Source organism: Podarcis bocagei (assembly GCF_964188305.1).
Source record: "Podarcis bocagei genome assembly, chromosome: 12".
In the NCBI taxonomy this organism is placed as follows: domain Eukaryota; kingdom Metazoa; phylum Chordata; class Lepidosauria; order Squamata; family Lacertidae; genus Podarcis; species Podarcis bocagei.
Window position 1 is genome coordinate 8432311 of NC_138137.1, and position 21889 is coordinate 8454199.

At 45.9% G+C, this 21889-nt stretch overlaps 1 protein-coding gene across 2 annotated transcripts in view; it reads right to left on the reverse strand.

Moving 5' to 3' along the window:
- Nucleotides 1–20401: 20401 nt before the first annotated feature.
- ITPRID1 (ITPR interacting domain containing 1) overlaps nucleotides 20402–21889 on the reverse strand; it is a 67279-nt gene continuing 65791 nt past the window's right edge. The window contains exons 14-15 of one of the 2 annotated variants that reach the window (XM_081165102.1): nucleotides 21523–21873; nucleotides 20402–21219 (exon numbers count right to left, since the gene is read on the reverse strand). In XM_081165102.1, the coding sequence (XP_081021228.1) occupies nucleotides 21163–21219; nucleotides 21523–21873 (408 nt within the window). In that variant the 3' untranslated portion in view covers nucleotides 20402–21162. Of the gene's footprint in view, nucleotides 21220–21522; nucleotides 21877–21889 lie in introns of both variants that reach the window. The other variant, XM_081165101.1, reaches the window with a different exon arrangement.

Genomic DNA, 21889 nt, shown 5'->3' on the forward strand with positions numbered 1-21889 from the left:
ATTGGTCGCCTAACTTTGGGAGTCCTCTTGGCTCCTTGCACCGGATCATCCGCCCACCCTCCCTGTATTGGGGGGTTGTTCGCTTGACCTTGCTATGCCTGTCATGGGGTCGTCTGCCTTGAGGCAGGGGCCTGGTAGGAATTTTGTCCATTTGGCTGATTGGCTGGTGCCATTTGGTTTCCGCCTATTGCGTAGCAAATTGTCACAACTTGTAAGGTTGGCGGTTAGGCATTGGTTCAAATTGGTTGGTGGAGGGGTAAGTGCCTACCCCTCCAATGGTGGTGCGGAAAGGGAATTCCGTTAAAGGAATCCAGGGGCTTGCCTTCTTTTCTTTTTCTTTTTTAAATGATATTTATTAAAGTTTCAGAAAAGATTACAAAAGAAAAAGAAAAAAAGAGAAAATACAAAATACAGAAAAATAAAAACAGTTAAAAACAAATCAATCTTTCCATGTCTTGTCTTTCATTTACTTATTTCCCTGACCTCACACCTCCCTTTCTTGTATTCCAGTTCAGTTAGTTAATTCAGCAAATCCTTTCCCTCTTTGTTTTTATCTTAATCCTTTATCTTAATATATTATAACTTTAGATTCTCACCTGTTAACAATCCATTTTTACATACTCCTTTGTAACATTGCTGCTAAAACCGCTTAACTTCATTCTGACATCATTCTAACATTCATTATTTTTGCAGTATTTCTGTAGATAGTCTTTAAATTTCTTCCAATCTTCTTCCACCGACTCTTCTCCCTGGTCTCGGATTCTGCCAGTCATTTCCGCCAATTCCATGTAGTCGATCACCTTCATCTGCCATTCTTCCAGGGTGGGTAGATCTTGTGTCTTCCAATACTTTGCAATAAATATCCTTGCTGCTGTTGTGGCATACATAAAGAAAGTTCTATCCTTCTTTGGCACCAATTGGCCAACCATGCCCAGGAGAAAGGCCTCTGGTTACTTCAGAAAGGTATATTTAAATACCTTTTTCATTTCATTATAGATCATCTCTCACAAAGCCTTGATCCTTGGGCACGTCCACCAAAGGTGAAAGAATGTACCTTCAGTTTCTTTACATTTCCAACATTTATTATCGGGCAAATGATAGATTTTCGCAAGCTTGACTGGTGTCATGTACCACCTGTATATCATTTTTATAATATTCTCTCTTAAGGCATTACATGCCGTAAACTTCATACCTGTGGTCCATAACTGTTCTAGGGGCTTGCCTTCTTTTCGTCCTTGTCCCTGGCATCGGACTTGGGCAGGGCAAGCCACTAGGAACATGCGGGTGAGAAGTGAGGGACTGATGCCCAGCTTCATTTCTCCCCAAAATTGTTTCCCACACTGGCTTCCACTGGAATCCGGAAGTCAGTTTTGTCCCTGGGGCAAGGAGAGATAGTCAGAACCAATGCCTAAGCAACCACTCACTTGTGTGTATTTAAATAAAGTTGTGGCCAAAATCATGTCAAAAACCTAAACAAAAATTGATGTGTGGTGTGTGAATTATTGGGAGGTGGCTTGGGGACCTCAACACGCAACAGCACCGGATCAGTTTCAGATGCTTCTGCCTGGTAACACAGGCAAGGTGCTTGTGATGATGTGAATCACATGCTCCCTCACCCCTCTTGGCTGGTTTAAGCTTGCCTGAAGGGGTATGTCCAGGGTGTGGCCAATGAGTCCTTGAAAGAAGGAACAATCCCTGCAGCCTTGAAAGAAGTGGTGATTTGACCACCCCTAAGAAGCCCACCATGGATCCATCATTCTATGACAACTACAGTGGTTCCTTGGTTTTCGAATGTCTCAGAAGTCAAACATTTTGGTTTTCAAATACCGAAAACCCAGAAGTAACTGCTTCGGTTTTCGAATGCTTTTCGGAAGTCGAATGTGCCACACGGCTTCCATTTTGAGTTTTCCATAAGCAAATGCTTCCGGAAGTAAATGCATTGGTTTTCGGAAGTCTTCTAGAACAGATTACATCTGTACCTTGGTTTCTGAACAGAATGTGTCCCAGAAGTCCATTCAACTTCCAAAATGTTCAGAAACCAAGGCACGGCTTCCGATTGGCTTCCAATTGCTCAGGCGCGCCAGAAACAATAGCGGAAGCTGCATCAGACGTCTGGCTTCCCAAAAAAGTTCAAAAACCAGAACATTCACTTCTGGGTTTCAATCGGGGGCCAAAACATATGAGGACCAAGGTGTTCAACAACCAAGGTATGACTGTATGTTTGAAAACCAAGGTACCACTGTACTGCCCAGTTGCAATTACCTCTTCTCTGGGGAAGGGGACTGGAAGAGCTATGGTGTGACAGTTCCAAGTGCTCTTGCATAAAACCAACTATTCTGGCCCATTCCAAGCTTCTAGGTGCGCGCAAGCAGTCCGCTGCCGCCCCAAGCCTCGCGCACCCAGCGGGACCTCCTGCCGGGTGCGGGAGGCTTGGGGCGGCAGCGGACTGCTTGCCGGCACGCAGAAGCTTGGGGCGCGCTGACCTCAGCTTGCCCCAAGCTTCTGGATTAGCGCAGCGCACCTGGGGGGGAAATAAATTTTTTCCCCTTTATTTCCCCCCCTAAAATCTAGGTGCGTCTTATGGGCCGGTGCGTCTTATGGGGCGAAAAATACGGTAATTATTATTTACTGATGTTTAATTTTACTGTTTACTGTTGGATTGTAATGGATGATTGAATATTGCTTTATTTTATATAAGTTGTTTATTTTAAAGTTATTGTGATCTTTTTATATTGGATCAGATTGTTACTATTAATGTTTGATGTTTTATTATTTTTACATGTGTTGGAAGCTACCCAGAGTGGCTGGGGCAACCCAGCCAGATGGGTGAGGTAGAAATATTATTATTATTATTATTATTATTATTATTATTATTATTATTAAAAATACACTTTCCCATTTCATGTCCCATGGCCCTACAATCTTCCTGCTCATCTTGACTTTCCTTTCCCAAGATTCCTTTTCAGGAGAAACTATCACTTTGCAGACAAGAAAACTGAGGCTGACTGATTGACGGTAGCTTGCTTAATGAGGCACAGTCACGACTGTAACCTCATGTCTTCCAAAAGAATGTCTACAGAAATATATCAACCTTTATGACTGAAGCAACCAACATGCAGCCAACAGGCTAGAAGTGGCTCACACCAGATTTCTCATCTTCCTTCACCCCTTTCTTGCGCCAGACACTTCTGGGATCTCATTTCACGTTTGGAGAGCACTTCTCTCGTGAAGCTAAGCCATAACCAGAGAGAATGCTGTGTGCTTAACTTTCTAAAGAGAGGCCTCTGTGACAATCATAAAACTGCTATATAACACCCACCAGGACTAACGTTTTAAAACGGTTTTATTTACAAGCACAAACAAACAAACAAATAGCACACTGTAAGCCAGCATTTACTGGAGCAGTACAGATAACTGCAATTTTCGATGTGCACCAGGACCAATTTTTCACCCCTGAAGTTTGTTTTCTCCCACAAACAGCTGATTAACCCATTTGCGGAGGGCCTCCTCCCGAGACCCAAACAGCTCAGTCCCTTGCCACAATGCACAAAGTACCTAGTCTCGCTAGAAATGAACGCAGAGCCATTCAAAAGAGGTTTAGGTTTACAAAGAAAAAGAAGTTGCCTGACATTTGTGACTTTCGCTGTTTGTCTGATTAACAGACAAACCAGGTGTGACACTATTCAAACAATTAGCAAGTTTGCGAATGGTTTTATAAAATAAATAGCTGGATCCTGGCAGGTATGAATAAAGGGGCTTTAACCCTTTGCCCCCCTCCTTCCCACAGCAGTCGATCTATTTACTTTAAAAACACACCCAAAAAAACCTGTCCTCATGTATGAAGCCACATCTAGCTAGCTCAGAGGTGGGGAACCTGAGGCTCTCCGCATGGTGATGAAGTCCAACTCCCATCAGCCAAAGATTATGGGAGTTGCAGTCCAACAGTCCCTGAAAGACCAGTTTCCCCACTCCTGTGTTAGCTGTAAGTTTGCACCATTATTGTGTTCAGTTTATATTTTAGGTGGGTAGGTAGTAGTAGTAGTAATAATAATAATTTATTATTTATACCCCACCCATCTGACTGGGTTTCCCCGGCCACTCTGGGCGGCTTTCAACATAATATTAAAATATAATAGGCTATTAAACATTAAAAGCTTCCCTAAACAGGACTGCCTTCAGATGTCTTCTAAAAGTCTGGTAGTTGCTGTTCTCTTTGACATCTGGTGGGAGGGTGTTCCACAGGGTGGGTGCCACTACCGAGAAGGCCCTCTGCCTGGTTCCCTGTAACTTGGTTTCTTGCAGTGAGGGAACCACCAGAAGGCCCTTGACACTGGACCTCAGTGACCGGGCTGAACGATGGGGGTGGAGACGCTCCTTCAGGTATACTGGGCCGAGGCCATTTAGGGGTTTAAAGGTCAGCACCAACATTTTGGATTTTGCTCGGAAACGTACTGGGAGCCAGTGTAGGTCTTTCAAGACTGGTGTTATATGGTCTCGGCGGCCGCTCCCAGTCACCAGTCTAGCTGCTGCATTCTGGATTAGTTGTAGTTTCCGGGTCACCTTCAAAGGTAGCCCCACATAGAGCGCATTGCAGTAGTCCAAGCGAGAGATAACTCTTCTTGAACTATCTTCTTGAACTATGTTGCTCTGCACTCCCAGCCTTTGAAGGTAGATGAATATGAATGAATGAACTCTGTTTAGCTCCACAGAGGTGGACTTTAAAAAATCACAACGAGCTCAGATGTGCATATGCACTATTCAAGTCCGTGGTTGTTTTTATTTCTGTATCCACATGCCAGACGCTGCCTTGAAGTGGTCCTTTGCAGAATGACACCACTTCTGCTGAACATAATGCAAAGCTGCAGGGAAGCTGTTGTCTTAATACAGGCGTAAGCATTGTGCTGCACAAAGGTAATTCTATCGAGAGGGGTTCCGATGTGTCTCGTGAAAATTCCAGGTTAAATTGCCATTATAATATTTCAAGAAGTCTCCCAAATTGTGTTGCTGCCTCGAGAGCCTCTCTCGCCTGCGGGTTTAATTAAATGTACATTCATCGACACATCAAGAAGCTGGGTGGAGAACAATGGTCGTGATTTCGTAGCCAGAGGTTTCACAAAGCCCTTTGAAAACTGGCATTTTGCTTGGTAACGTTTAAAAAGATTTTTTTAAAAAATATCAAATCAAAGGAGGCTATCGAGTATTGAGTCCTGTCTCTGCTCCCTGCTCTTACCACATCTGGGCAAGAGGCTATAGAAAAGGACATAGTGAAGAGCTCTGTTTTCATTACATAACAATCAGACAAAGCCGGATAGGCTTAATTAAACTTCCATATTTAGAAGAAGGCTACCTGATTTCCATATGCTGGAGATAAGCGATGAGAGATGACTATTTCCACTTTGCTCTGCTTGTTGGGCCTGCTGAAGGAAAGAGAGTGCTGATCTAGATATGAACCAGCATAGGTAAAGGGTAAAGGGACCCCTGACCATTAGGTCCAGTCGTGACCGACTCTGGGGTTGCGGCGCTCATCTTGCTTTACTGGCTGAAGGAGCCGGCCGGCGTACAGCTTCCAGGTCATGTGGCCAGCATGACTAAGCCGCTTCTGGCGAACCAGAGCAGCGCACGGAAACGCCATTTACCTTCCTGCCGGAGCGGTACCTATTTATCTACTTGCACTTTGACGTGCTTTCGAACTGCTAGGTTGGCAGGAGCTGGGACCGAGCAACGGGAGTTCACCCCATCGCGGGGATTCAAACCGCCGACCTTCTGATCGGCAAGTCCTAGGCTCTGTGGTTTAACCCACAGCACCACCCGCGTCCCTATGAACCAGCATAGGCAGTTGTTTAAAAGTTCTGTGATAGTTCTGGTTTCCCCAGCCACTCTGGGCGGCTTCCAACAAAATATTAAAATACAATGGTCTTTTAAACATTAAAAGCTTCCCTAAACAGGGCTGCCTTCAGATGTCTTCTAAAAGTCTGGTAATTGTTTATCTCTTTGAGATCTGATGGGAGGGCGTTCCACAGGGAAGGTGCCACTACTGAGAAGGCCCTCTGCCTGGTTCCCTGTAACTTGGCTTCTTGCAGTGAGGGAACCCCACATAGAGCGCATAAATCCTGGATGCAATCTAGGAGCAACAAGGACCTTATAAATCTGTATGTGCCGTCTTGAGCCACACTGAGGTCCACTGATGGGAAACATCTTGTGGTTCCTCACGTCTCTGAGGTTTGGTCAGCCTTTATGAGTATTACAAGGAGGAGTAGCAGTGACATTTAAGGACCAAGCCTTTAGTGTCGCAGGCCCTGCCCTGTGACACATCCACATGAACCAAAGGGGAGAGGAAATAAATAAAGCCTGCTGGTCCCACCCCCATCTTCTGTGTATTAAGGTGTGATGGGAATCTGATTCAGAAGCTGAACCTGAGGAGTCCCAGCCTGCACAGGAGTCCCCGCCTCCAGGGCCGGCTGAGCTGGGGCAGGGGCTTGAATCTGAAGGGCCTGCACCTGTGCCGGATCCTCAGGAGCAGACACCAGATGTATCCACTCTGGCTCCGGAGGTGATTGAGGACCCATCGCCTACAGGTGCGCCTCTCCCAGCCTTGTCAGGGGAAGGTGAGTCTCCCCCTGGGTCCAGTAACCCTCCAGCCTCTCCTGAGTTGCAGAGGCTCAGGGCTGAGAGGCGGAGGGAACTAAGTGCTCTCAGGAGGAGTGCTCGCCTTAAGGCCAGGAGAGGTGGGTCACCTGTGGGCCGGGACTGCCCCAGGCCTCAGAGGAGACAAAGGCCAGTCAGCCCAGTCCCAGGTTGCGGGAGCAACATCGCTGGAAACCTGTTTCTGCCAGCACTGTTCTTCCGGAGTTCCTGACCACCCCCAGCTTCTTGCTTTGGACCCTGCTTTGCCCTTGGTGGACAGTTTCCAGACCCTCGACCCAGGACCGGACTCTGGCCATGCCTCATGGTAACCCCCCCGGGACCAGCACATAAGGCTAATATAGAATCGCAGGACTGTAGCATTGAAAGGGACGCAAACAATGTAGGAATAGTTTGTGTGCATTCTTTTTTGCTCAACAGACCCTTCTTCTGGAGCAACCACACTCACACAAAAAGGGAGGTTTGTGATAAGTACAGGCCAAATGAGATGTGGTGTGAGATTGTGTGAATGATGTTAGTGTGCTCAGTGCCGGATTTACGTATAAGCTAAACAGGCTATAGCTTAGAGCCCCACTCTCTTGGAGTCCTCCAAAAAAATTAAAGGAAAAAAACACCTGGATGTACATTTCCAAAATATAAGATAAAAAACAAAAATAAAATAAAATAAAATCTGCAAACAGCAACAGTGTGTTGTGTTGTGTAGGCTCCTATGATGTAAGTAATGGACCCCGCCTGTATTTCACTATTAATATACTTCTTAATTGTATTTCAGTTCAACAATTAGTCATACCTTGGGTTGAAGTAGCTTCAGGTTAAGCATTTTCGGGTTGCGCTCCACAGCGACCCGGAAGTAACGGAGCGCGTTAATTCTGGGTTTCGCCACTCACGCATGCGCAGACGCTCAAAATGACATCAAGCGCATGCACAGAAGTGGCGAATCGCGATCCGCGCATGCGCAGATGCGGGTTGCGTTCGCTTCAGGATGCGAACGGGGCTCGGGAATGGATCCCATTCGCATCCAGAGGTACCACTGTACTTTGATAAAATACATATTTTGTTATGCGCAAATGGCTTTAGATACCTATTAGGTCCATAAATCATTTGCCCGATAACAAATGTTGGAAATGCAAAGAGATTGAAGGTACATTCTTTCACCTTTGGTGGACGTGCCCAAGGATCAAGGCCTTCTGGGAAATGATATATAATGAACTGAAAAAGGTATTTAAATATACTTTCCCGAAGAAACCAGAGGCCTTCCTCCTGGGCATAGTTGACCAATCAGTGTTAAAGAAGGATAGAACTTTTTTTATGTATGCTACAGCAGCAGCAAGAATTCTCATCGCAAAGCATTGGAAGACACAAGACCTACCCACCTTGGAAGATTGGCAGATGCAACTAATGGACTACATGGAAATGGCGGAAATGACTGGCAGAATCCGAGACCAGGGAGAGGAGACGGTGGAGGAAGATTGGAAGAAATTTAAAATTTATTTCCAGAAATATTGTAAAATTTATGAATGTTAAGGACATTGAAATGAATTGCAGGGGCTTTAGCAACAAAGTAAAATGTAAGATTGGATTAACAATAGATAAATTAATAAGATATGAATTTGCTGAATTAATTTCTAAAAAGGGATACAAGAATGGGAGACGTGAGGAAGTCGGGAAAATAAGTTAATTGAAGATGAGAAATTAAGAAAGAGGGAATTTTTGTTTTTTGTTAATATATGTGTTTTTATCTCTTTTTTCTTCTTTTTTGATGTGTTTAATGTTTGTATTTTTGTATTGTATTGGTTTTTTTTGTGTGTGTGATTTTGTACTTTCTTTGTCTTTGTATGCTTTTTTATTGTGGAAACTTAATAAAATATTTTTTTTAAAAAAATAGATACCTATTAGGTCCATAAATTACCATATAGCATATATTCAACACAAAAAACAGTGGCAATTTGTTGTTGAAAAAGGACAGCTGGACATATAAAAGGCCCCATTACCTTAGGGCCTCATCAAACCTAAATCTGGCACTGAGTGTGTTTTTTTTCTTTTCTTAAGTAAAAAGCAGCTACTATTGGCACTGATGGAGGAATACACGCAAATAGCAGCTTCAGAGGGGAAATTGCCATCGTGACAACAACAACCGTCCCTTCCAATGCATCCTGCTTCTTCTCAGGAATGTCTGGAGCTGCTGTTTAATGGCACCCAGACAAATGGGAGCCAGTTCTTCTGCTTTGCACTGGTACAAAATCACTTCTTAGTACCTGTTGAAATATATTTATATATACAGCATATGTTTCCCTTTAAAATGTGGCTTTGGGTGGCTGAGATGACTGGCAGAATCCGAGACCAGGGAGAAGAGTCGGTGAAAGAAGACTGGAAGAAATTTAAAGACTATTTAAAGAAATATTGTAAAATGAATGAATGTTAGAAAGATGTTGGATAGAAACTAAGCGGTTTCCAGCTGTAATGCTTTAGGAGATATGAAAAAAGGATTTTAAATGGGTAAAAGTTTAATGGTAAGGATTTCCTGAACTAACAAACTGAAATGGAATACAAAGAAGGGAAGTATGAGGAGGTCGGAGGAAATAAGGGTATGGAAGTTATGCTATTGAAAATTAATGTTTGTTTTTAACTGCTTATTATTTTATATGTTTATTTTTTATTTTTTATTATATTCAAAAATTATTTCAATAAATATCTTTTAAAAAATAAAATAAAATGTGGCTTTGGGGCATGCAAATGAGCAGGTGACATGGACACGCTGGCCACAAAGCAGGATGCTAGGGTTACAATGCCCTCAAGGCCACCGCAGAGAACAAAATCTGAAAGAGCAACCCCCAGGGAGAGGCAGCTTCAGAAAGCGACTCCGTGAATCCAGTATTAATGTTTCCCACTATGAAGTGTCCAGATGCCGTTCCTTTAAAGTTCAGCTGCTCATCTAAGATGAAACAGTGTTTTTCTCGTACTCTGCAGAATAATCACCAGCGAGACTTGGCAGGCCTTGGGGCTTCCTTTCCATCCCATAGTCTTTGCATCCTACACTTGATAGTAACTCTGTGGATTTATGTGGGGCTTTAAGCAGTCCTTTTAGGTTGTTTACCTCTCTCTCCAGGATTGCAATAATAATCAGTTTCATCTGTGGATTTATCACTGGTGCCTAAGAATGACAGAGTACCTGACAGAAGCTGCTATCCAATCTCAGTCCAAAATTCAGCACAGAGCAGATGACATGGGAAGTGGCTGGTGATGCAGGCAGGGGGAAATAGGGAAATAATGTGTATTTGTTTTGATTATATAAACTAAAGCTTAGTTCCTAAAATTGCAGTCAACAGAAGGTGCAATAATCAATGTCAGGAGACAGCTTAATGACATTGACGGACGAAATGAATCTTATTTCAAACACCTGGATTTTTTCCTTTTCTCTCGCCACCCGGTATCTTATCAGAATATCTAAAATAGAATGATAATATGGGCCAACACAAACTCTTTTTATTTTTCGTCTCCCTGTTTATAATCATAGCGTGAAGATGCAATCTGACATCCTCTCGACGTTGACTTGGTGACAACATGAGGAGGGTATTGATTTTCCACATCCTTGGAGCTTTTCGTATCTTGTCCTTGGAAATGGCCACAACTTAAGTTTTTATACACAGCTCACTTCCCATGATGTTTAATTTAATCAGTGGTTACACATCTGTTTCCATTTGTTTTAACAAAGTATGATCTACAACATAACAGATATGAAGTGATATGGAATATAAGCTATTCCTGTGTGTCTTTCAGGTTTGTCTAATAAAAACTGAAGACTAGGAAAAATGCAAGCTGTGGAAATGATAAGATATGGAACTTACACCTTGGAGTTTATAGGATAAGCAGAGACTGTCCCTTCTTCAAAGGAAGCATGTAACAAGTAGAAATGCTCGTCATTATTATGGGTTTTTGTTTAGAGGAAGAAAGAACATTTAGAGGACTTTAAGAAGAGCACGATTAGATTTTCTAAAACATCCATCTGCTTAAGCTGCAGGTTGCAAAGTTAAGGTAATTCAAACTTCTCTAATATTTTTTGTATTCAGTCCAAACCTGTCTGTAGGCCTCAGGGTGACCCAAAAATGTTCAGAGCTCTGCTCACCCCAATCAGAGTTCTTTCATCCACAATTTTTCTTGTTCCACTCTTAGCTCTGTGTTTCCTCAGCCCTCCACCTCTTTTTTCGCAATTGTTTTTTATTGATTTTCATATTATATATTTATACATTCTTACAAAATTAGTAACCTAAAACTCTCAGGATTACCACTTCCCTCTACCCCTCTTCTGGTTTTCTTGTTTCCACACTATAATATTTATACATTGATTTATATGAGCATACTGTTCATATCTATAAATGGTTCTTTCTATAATCTCATATAGAATGCTCCATCAATTAATAATAATAATAATAATTTATTATTTATACCCCGCCCATCTGGCTGGGCCTCCCCAGCTACTCTGGGCAGCTTCCATAAAAACCAAAAATACAGTAAAATATCACACGTTAAAAACTTCCCTGAACAGGGCTGCCTTAAGATGTCTTCTAAATGTCAGGTAGTTATTTATCGCTTTGACATCTGATGGGAGGGCGTCCACAGGGCGGGCGCCACTACCGAGAAGGCCCTCTGCCTGGTTCCCTGTAGCTTTGCTTCTCGCAATGAGGGAACCTATACGTTGCCAGTGTTCTTATATGTAAACAGTGTTTCTCAAGATAAGTTATAAATTTCTTCCAGTCTTTTTGGAACGTCTGGTTGTCCTGCTCACGAGTTCGTCCCGTCAGCCTGGCTAATTCTGCGTACTCTACCATCTTTGTTTGCCATTCCTCGATAGTCGGTAGATCTTGACATTTCCATCCTTGAGCTATCAAAACTCTGGCCGCCGTTGATGCATACAGAAATAGTTTTTCGTCTTCTTTTGGTATCTCATCCCCAACCATTCCTAAAAGAAATGTCTCTGGCCTTTTATGGAAGGTATATCTAAACTTTTTTTTTTAGTTCATTGTATATACTGTCCCAAAATGCCTTTGTTTTTTAACATAGCCACCACATGTAGTAAAAATCGTCATCCTTATCTAAACATTTCCAGCATTTTTTTCTTCTAATCCTGTACATTTTTGCCAACTTGGTTGGGGTGAGATACCATCGATACATCATCTTCTGCCCCACACCTCTTGACTTTCTGTATCAGAGTGATGGGCAGCCCAAGATATTTTGCTGCCTGAGGCAAAGGGCAATCTGGTGTCCCCACCTCAAACTCCTCATACAGGAACAGGCTGGATTGACTGTTGAATCTTCATACTTCATTACTGCTGGTGGAACATTGTCACTCATCATAGAGTGTTACATGGCCTTCTGCCTTTCGTTAAATTACAGGACCCTACTCAGCACTATCATACAGTGGTACCTTGGATTACTGTGATGGGATGATTAGCTGCTTGTGCGTAAAATCGTGGTCCCTCAGAGTTTGTGCAACTCCACAAACCTCTGTGTGTGACAGAGCTCCTCAAACATGTCTGCCCTAGTCACTTGTAGATTCCGACAGTGGTTCTTTGCGGAAGCGCTTCCAGCATAGAAGCTCCTTAACGGAAACGCGTCTTCTGGACTCACGACGTGGCAGCTTCCGGCAAAGAATGGGTCTCCCTATGGGAGCTTCTGACACCTCCCCGCTGTTCTCGCTGGACGTGTCCCTGATCCCTCCCTCTTCCCTGCTAGTTCCTGCTTTAGCTACTGCGTCTCTCTCCGCATTCATGAGACCTTCCTCCAGAGACCCCTCTCTCCCCCTGCTGGTCCCTGCTTTCGCTGCTGACTCCCTCCCAGCCTCTGTGAGCCCTTCCACCTCCCGTTCCTCCGATGGCAGTTCCCTGACATCCACCTCCCCTCCAGGGCCCCCTTCCCCCCCGCCCATTCTCTCTCCTCTGGGCGGTGAGGAGATAAAACCCCGAAAAGAATCCTCTTCATCTTCAGACGTCTCGAACATTTCCCTCCATCGGTCTTCGTTCCGGCTCGCTGAATCCTCCTCCTCCTCGGAATCAGGTAACCCCTCCAACTCTTCTTCTTCGTCGGTGGTGGCAAAGTATTCCCTCCGGAACCTCGCCACTGGCTGAGGTTTACGTGGGAACCTCTGATGAAAAGTTTCTATTAAAACCTCGTCATCTACATCCTCTGCCATCACCCAGGTGTTTTCCGACTCCGGTTCCCCTTCCCACATTACCAAATACTCTACTTGATCTCCCTTCCACCTGGAATCGAGAATCTCCGCTACATGGTAGCTGTGTTCCTTCTCCTCCATTGCTGGTCCCCTAGTGACCCTCCCTTCTCTGTCCCCTTTATACGGTGACAGCAACGACCTGTGGAAAACTGGGTGCAGCTTCATGTGGTTCGGTAACCGGAGTCTGAAAACCACTGGGTTGACCTGCTGCGTGACTTCAAATGGGCCCAGTCTTTTGGGTCTTAACTTCTTACAACCCCCTTTGAATGGTAACCCTTGGGTTGACAGCCACACCTGGTCCCCCACCCTAATGGTTTCACCTTCTCTTCTGTTTTTGTCTGCCTGCCTCTTATATTCCTCCTTAGCCCTGTTTAAGTTAAGTTGGAGCTGGCGATGGATCGCTTCCATTTCTTCTACGAACTGTTCTGCAGCTGGAACGCTCCAGTTCTCCCCTCCCCCCCCTGGGAAGGCTCGGGGATGGCACCCGTAATTAGCCAAAAAGGGGCTCATCCCCGTGGACACGTTCTCTGCATTGTTGTAGGCAAATTCTGCCAACGCCAGCTTCTCCACCCAATCATTCTCTCTGTCATTCACATAACACCTCAAATATTGCTGGAGGACGCCATTAGCTCTTTCCGCCTGCCCGTTGGTTTCAGGATGCCGGGCAGTTGAGAAATTAACCTCTACATGCAGTAAGCTCATGAGCTTCCTCCAGAACCTGGAAGTAAATTGTTTCCCTTGGTCTGAAACCACCCTCAAGGGGGCGCCATGCAACCTAAACACATTTTCTACAAACAATTTAGCGGTTTCTTCTGCCGTGACCGCATGTGAGCAGGCTATAAAGTGGGCCATTTTGGTTAACAGGTCTACCACAACCATGATGGCTGTTTTCCCTCTGGACCTTGGCAGATCAGTCATGAAATCTATTGCCACTGTTTCCCATGGTCTTTCAGGTGTGGGTAGTGGTTCTAATAACCCTGCCGGTGCCCGCCTCTCCCCCTTGGCTCGTTGGCATTGGTCACACCCTCTCACATACTCCCGCACATCTTCCCTGACCTTGGGCCACCAAAATTCCCTGGTAACCAGCCACATGGTTTTGTGTTGCCCAAAATGCCCTGCTGTGGGGCTATCGTGCAGTTGCTTGAGTACCTTCTCCCTCAATTCACCTTCAGGTATATATAACGCTCCCTTGTAATACAACGCCCCGTTTCTCTCCTCAAAACCCCCGGGTTTGTCTCCCTCCCTCCTGAGACCCCTGAGTTTGTCCTGGGCGTATTCATCATGCACCGTCCCCTCTACCAGTTCCCTTTGCCCCACCAATGCCGCCCCACACACCCAGCGGTCCTCTGGAATGACATGGGTTTCTTCGGGTGCTCCCTCCCCCTCCAAATATTCAGGTTTGCGTGAGAGAGCGTCCGCCCTAACGTTCTCTGGGCCTGGCACGTAACAAATCTCAAAGTTAAATTTGGAAAACTCCTGGGCCCATCTCAACTGCCGTTGGTTGAGCACTCGCGCAGTTCTCCAATACTCTAGGTTCTTATGGTCCGTGCACACTTGCACCTTATGTTGTGCACCAATTAGCAGGTGCCTCCATCTCCGGAAAGCCTCATGAATAGCAAGAAGTTCCCGGTCGTACACCGTGTAGTTCCTCTCGGATTTGTTCAGCTTTCGCGAAAAGAAGGCACACGGTCGCCACTCTGACTCCTCCTTCCCTGGCTGCAGAAGAAGAAGCACCGCCCCTATGGCTCTGTCAGATGCGTCTGTTTCGACCCTCAGCTTTTTTTGTAAATCCACATGCAGAAGTTGTCCTTCAGAGGCGAAGGCCCTTTTCAGTTCCTCAAACGCTCGCTCCGCCTCCGCAGTCCAAACAAATTTCTTCTTACTGCTGAGACAGTCCGTAATGGGCGCCGTCAGGTGTGCAAAGTTTCGGATGAACTTACGATAAAAGTTTCCAAACCCTAGGAACCTCTGCACATCCTTCTTGGTTTTGGGTGTTTTCCATTCCAGCACTGCCTGGACCTTGCCGGGATCCATGGCCAATCCCTTGTCTGACAGGCGGTACCCCAGGAATTCCACCTCCTTGGTATGAAACTGACACTTCTCCAGTTTCACCCACAGCCTGTTGGCTTGCAGCCTGCTCAACACTTCTCTGACGTCTCTCACATGCTGCTCCTCATTCTCCGAATACACCAACACGTCATCTAGGAAGGCCACGCAATTCTTGTAAAGCAAAGGCCCCAGTACGTGGTTCATAAACGATTGGAAGCACGCTGAGCCTGCTTGTAATCCAAATGGCATAACGAGATATTCAAATGCCCCCAAAGGGGTGAACATGGTGGTTTTCCATTCATCCCCTTTCCTTATACGTATCAGGTTGTACGCCCCCCTTAGATCCAGCTTTGTAAAAATCTTTCCCTTCCGCACCCTGGTCAAAATGTCATCAATCCTGGGCATAGGGAAAGCCACTGGTTCTGTCACTGCATTTAACCCCCTGAAGTCACACACAAGTCTCGGCTTGTCCGTGTTCTTTTTATCCACAAAAAACACTGGGCTACCCCCCGCTGCTTTGGACTCTCTGATGAAGCCTCTCTTCAGGTTCTTGTCAATGAACTCTCGCAGCTCCTGCATTTCTCTGTCTGACATGGCATACAACTTGCCTACAGGAAGCTGTGCTCCAGGGAGTAAATTGATCTGACAGTCAAAGGGCCTATGCGGGGGTAGTTGGTCAGCTTCCTTCTCGCTGAACACGTCGCTGAGATCTGCATATTGTGGTGGTACCTTCACCTTCTCCATTACTTCTGTCCCTGCTAGGGTGGCTTGGGCCCCTGCTGAACCCTTTTCCCCTTTGCAGTGTTCTAAGCAATGTGCTGAACCAAAGGAAACCACTCTCTGATGCCAGCCCACCAGCGGATCATGTAGCGCTAGCCAGCTCATTCCCAAAATAATGGGAGCGCCTCCCAAGGTGGCCACATTAAACGCTATCAGTTCTGTGTGCCTTGCCACCCTCATTATCATTGGGACGGTCTGCAAGCTGACTCCTCCTCCCAACAACTCCCTGCCATCGATCGTGGTCACCTGCAGGGGGTTGCTTAAAGGGATCGTCTGTATCTGGTGTTCAGCAGCAAACTCTTTGCTCATAAAATTGCAGGAGCTGCCTGAGTCCAACAGCGCCTTTATCTTTAGGGGGTGTCCATTTTGCAGCTCTAGCGACACTTCAATCACTAGAGCAGGTTGAGGAGCTTCTGGCATGGGCACTTTCACTGCTCTTTGGCCTGGCTGCTGTGCCCCGACTGTGGCAACCAGGCGTTGGCTTTTACCTGCTCCGGTTCTCCCTGCTCTCTTCCCTCAACAGCTCCCACCATCCCTTGCCATTCCTTCCTCTGGGGGCAGACTCTGGCAAAGTGGCCTGGCTGTTGGCAGAGATAGCATTTCCGGGCGCCTTTTCCCTCCTTCTTAGCCCCCTCACTGGGCTTTGAAACTGCGCGCGCGCGCGCTGTTCCGATTTCCATCGGCTCTGCCGGTGGGAAAGTTGTCTCTGGAATCTCAGGAATGCGGAACTCCTTCCAGCGTTCCCCTTTCCCTTCCCGCCTCTCCAAAGCTCTCGCCTCCTGGCGCGCTCCTATGGTCAGCGCAGATTTAGTCAGCTGATCCATGGAATCCGCCCTAGGACCCCGGGACAGTTCGTCTTTCACGGCCGAAGCCAGGCCTTCTTCAAATAGCATTTGAATGGGTGCCGCCGATAAGTCCCACCCCAATCTGTGAACCAGCATAGTGAACTCAGTCCAGTACTCACGGACAGATCGGCTTCCCTGCTTGCAAGCCATTAGCTGTCTGCGCACCACTCCCTCCTCAATATCGCTGGAAAACATGAGATCCATTGCACGAAAGAACTTCATGGTGTCCTTTAGGACGTCATTGTGCGTTGCCATCAGGGGCCTAACCCAGTCTCTCGCCCCCCTCTCAAGATGCCCAATCACGAAAGCAACTCGCGATTCCTCGTCAGGGAATTCATCAAACTGCACATTGAGGGCATATTGCATCTCTGTTCTAAAGGCATGATAGTCCTTGGGGTCCCCCCCAAATTTCTGCACCAATCCTGGTACCTTTCTGTTGAACTGGGTGGCTCTCCCCTTCTTGTCTGCATCCTGAGCCCTTCTCTCCTCAAGCCTAGCCGTCTGCAGTGCCAATTGGATTTCCAACGCTCGGTACCTATCTTCCAAGCTTGGACCTGCTCCAACTCCTGCCTCTCCGGCTCCGGCTGGGTCGCTCATGATGCCTTCTCCTGCACAGGCAGCTTACAAAGACTGTCGGAATGCTGTGATGGGATGATTAGCTGCTTGTGCGTAAAATCGTGGTCCCTCAGAGTTTGTGCAACTCCACAAACCTCTGTGTGTGACAGAGCTCCTCAAACATGTCTGCCCTAGTCACTTGTAGATTCCGACAGTGGTTCTTTGCGGAAGCGCTTCCAGCATAGAAGCTCCTTAACGGAAACGTGTCTTCTGGACTCACGACGTGGCAGCTTCCGGCGAAGAATGGGTCTCCCTATGGGAGCTTCTGACACCTCCCCGCTGTTCTCGCTGGACGTGTCCCTGATCCCTCCCTCTTCCCTGCTAGTTCCTGCTTTAGCTACTGCGTCTCTCTCCGCATTCATGAGACCTTCCTCCAGAGACCCCTCTCTCCCCCTGCTGGTCCCTGCTTTCGCTGCTGACTCCCTCCCAGCCTCTGTGAGCCCTTCCACCTCCCGTTCCTCCGATGGCAGTTCCCTGACAATTACATACACTACAGGTTACATACGCTTCAGGTTACACACTCCGCTAACCCAGAAATAGTGATTCAGGTTAAGAACTTTGCTTCAGGATAAGAACAGAAATCGTGCTCTGGCGGCGCGGCAGCAGCAGGAGGTCCCATTAGCTAAAGTGGTGCTTCAGGTTAAGAACAGTTTCAGGTTAAGAACGGACCTCCGGAACGAATTAAGTACTTAACCTGAGGTACCACTGTATTGGTGTTTCACTTCAAGTGCTCTGCTCTCCTTTACTGTGAGTGAAATTTGCCACAAGGCAGGCCTGTCTTAGGCCAGTAGATTAGCTACCAACGTAACTTGATGTTTTGTGGAATTAACAGCCAAATTGCCCCGATCCATTGACAGGTCTCTGGCACATACATTTTTCTCCTCAGGAACCTGCTGTGCGTGGCGCCTGGTGTTGCAAACTGGCTGATTCATAGGGGTGTGTATTTGAGAGAGAGGCAGAGGGAACATATCCAAAGTACCCTTCTGCCTAGAGATATATACAAAATATTAGCACCATTTTGTTACCTTTGCTTCCTCACAGTTATTTTTATCAGAAGCATTCATTAGTGAAAGCCTGCATTCTGAAGTGCAGTACTGTAGTATTGAGAAGTATAGTTTGACATATTCTCCGGCAAGTTGTTTTGACATATAATCAGCCATTAACTCAGATCCTGGTGCTCATCAGGGGTCAGCAAACTATGGCCCGTGGGCCGGATCAAGCCCAATTGCCCGGATCTGGCCCAAAGGCCCGCGAACGGTTCTGCAATCGCTGCTTGTATTGCCGCAATCGCCATTTCCCCCCCCCCCCAAAGATTTTCTGGGCCCCATTTTTTTGCGACCCCTCCCCAGACTACATCTCCCAGCTTGCTCTGAGGTTGCTCAGACTTCCACAATGCTGGCCAATCTGAAGCTTTAGTAACCTCAGGCCTCCCCTCCATTGGCCGGTTTGACACGAGCCGGCAGCCAATGGGAAACACTGGCCTGCGAGCACTCCAACTGGAGAACAGCCTTGACCAAAGGTGTCATGGGCTTTGAAGACACTCGAACTCAGGTCTCAAGGGAGAAACGCGCTAAGAGGAAGGCACGCTTGGCAAATCCACACTGTGATAAACTCCTGCCCGGAAACCTATGTCCCCACTGTGGAAGGACGTGTGGATCCAGAATTGGCCTCCACAGTCACTTACGGACTCATTGTTAAAACTGTGTTTATGGAAAAAAATCTTACTCGGCTACAAGTGATTGCAAAAGAAGAAGAAGAAGAAGAAGAAGAAGAAGAAGAAGAAGAAGAAGAAGAAGAAGAAGAAATTCAAATGATGATGATGATGTATGTGTTGTTAAATCACAGCAAGCACAATGCTGTCTATGAGGATGGGGAAAGAAGTGGACAAGGTGTGATTCTGAAGTGGACACATGCACAGACCAATTCAACGATTTGGGATTGTGGGATCTGGTCATTGCCAGATTCCTACTCTTTTGTGGGCTTGCATGTGCTGCAGTTTGAGGGCTGCCTAACAAAGTAATTTCAGCTGCCTAAGAGTGGCTAGCTTGCTACGTTTTACAGATTTTATGTACGTTTCATGTTGTATTCAGTTCCCTTGAACATAAAAATACATAAAATTGAACGCAGTATCCGTAAAAATTCCCTGTGAGGGCAGCAGCATATCAAAGACTCGTTGCTCCCAGGGGGAATTGCTATATTGATTTCAACATGTGTGGCAGAAAGCGCCCTGCCCACTAGCTAGTCACTCTTAGGCAGACAAAATGACTTTTTAAAAACAGCAACAGAAGGCAGACAGGCAGCCCCCAGGCTGCCTCAGAAGCACTCAGACCATCTTGCAAGTGTTCCCCCTCCATTGATTTTTCTTCCTAACAGTGGTGTAGCGTGGGTTGTCAGCACCCGGGGCAAGGCAAGTAATTTGCACCCCCTAACCCGTGGGTTTTAGCACTCGAGTCTCTTCCACTAGATTAGTTCCTGATTGGCTAGGAGGAGGATCCGTGTGACAATAGCGAATTTTTTGCGAAATCTGTGACAGCGCTGAGAGAGAGTGAGTGAGCCAGGTAGGGGCAGAGAGCTGCGAGTGTGAGCGCCCCCCCCCGATGTTGCGCCCTTTGCGGACGGCCCCCCTGCACCCCCCACGCTACGCCACTGCTTCCTAAAATTTATGTCAAAAAATAAAAATATGTGCAGCTTTTCAAAGACATATCTGGATTTGTCAGGTAGGATATCCTGTGAGAAACCAGCCCAAGGCAGATTTTATTCTTGTGTTCATCCCTAGCTATGTAGTACAACATACCTTGGTTTCCAAACGTCTCTGTTGACAAATGTTTCGGAACTTGAACGCCAGAAACCCAGAAGGAAATGCTTCCACTTTCGAACACGCCTCAGAAGTCAAACTTCCGAGGCGGCTTCTGTATTGAGTTCTCTGTATAAATTTTTCCATTTTGAGGCTTCTGTATTGAGGTTTTGGTTTTCAAACGTTTCGGAAGTCAAACTGTCTTCCGGAATGGATTACATTCGAAAACCGAGATTCCACTGTATAAGATTTTGGGAAACTGCAAACAAAGGCCGACACATTTGATTTCAAACTTTTCTAAAAGAGAGGATTAGTCCATAGGAAGCAGAAAGGGAGTCGCAAGATTTTGGGAAAGTAAAAGGCGAAAGATTTATACAAGCTCACCATGTTTAGTGCACATATAATTATGTACTTTTTAACTTTCAATAAAGATGCCTGGGGAAAAAAATATTTTGAAAAAGCAGAATATGTATTAGTTCCAAATTAAAGCATAGAGAGATTTAGGCAGGGTCGTGGCATCTCTTTTTCTTTCTTCTTTTACTGGGTTTGATTATTAGGCCAGGAAACTTTCAAAATGTTAAACTGAAAAAAGGCCAAATCTAGACATTTTTTTCCTGAAGAATCCACAAAACACATTCCTGGAGTAAAACAAAAATTAATATTCCAAGCATATACTGTAGAAATACAGCCCCCATTAAGAAGTAGATTTCTGGTGTCATAGCTGTGAGAAGAGTTCTTGTCTCTGCTATTTTAAATACCTACCAATAGGTGGTGCCTCGTAGCTGGAAATCAAATGTTCAGAGACAGCCTTCCGTATTGGAGCAAACCACAAAATGGCTAACTAATGGTTCCCTTTGTTCCTGGCACTAGTCCTATAAGAAAGAGGGTTAAGGCACCTGGTTGGGCAATGTGGGAACAGAACACTGGACTAGGCGGGCCTTATTAAAGACCACAAAATCTTCAATAACAAAAGAGCCATCTAGATATTGCCTTCAATAAATCTCTTACGACGACTTCTTCGGCACTCGCCTCTCGACACTCGTCCTCCAGGACTTTCCCCAGAATACATCTCTATTCGACATGCTCTCTCGCAAAAAAACAAAAAAACAAAAAACCATTTTGAACATTTATGGGAAATCCTCTTCAATCCTTTGAGGTAGTTCTTGCAAGAAAACATCCTGGGGTATCGGGTCAGGGGGAATTGCCCCGCCTCAGTCTTTTCCTTCTGCTGCATCGTTGCTGAAAGAATTTCGGAAAGATTTCTTCAGCTGACAGAGAGAACGAGAGAAATAAGAAGAGTTAAGAGCGAACCAACCACAAAAAATGTAGCCTATACACTCAAAGCTGTGCAGCACTATTCAAGACGGTTCCTACTCGACAAGGAACTTGAGTCATAGCTGTCAACATTCCCTTTTTTTTAAGGGAAATTCCCTTATTCCGAATAGGATTCCTCGCAAGAAAAGGGGAAAGTTGACAGCTATGACTTGAGTGCTTCCTCTGCCCACCCTAAAAGGCCCTGGAGAATAGAGGTTCCACCCCTGGTAGGAACCAGAATGCAACTTGATTCTTACATTCTGGATGAAGGCCTTGAAGTCTATCTTTTGACTTTTGACTTCTTTTTTACTGGTGTGAAGTTCCTTGGGGTCCGACGCAGAATTGGCCTTGCCGCTTGCGAGAGAGGTTGATGCCTTCAGCTCCGTTTGTCTGACTAAAGTGCTGGAGGGGCTTGAGGGGACTGTTGCACTCCTACTCGGAGGCCTGTGGTGGATATTATTGGAATACCCAGCTCTGGAAAAGAAATCGTCAGCAGCATCTGGAAGAGTACTGTGAGCGTGCCCGGTTTTAGGCTCTCCTTCTTCCGTCCGATTGGGTATTCCAAGTTCTGAGCACAGGTTGGACTGTTCGCCTAATAGCTGATTCAGCTGCTGCAAAGAGATG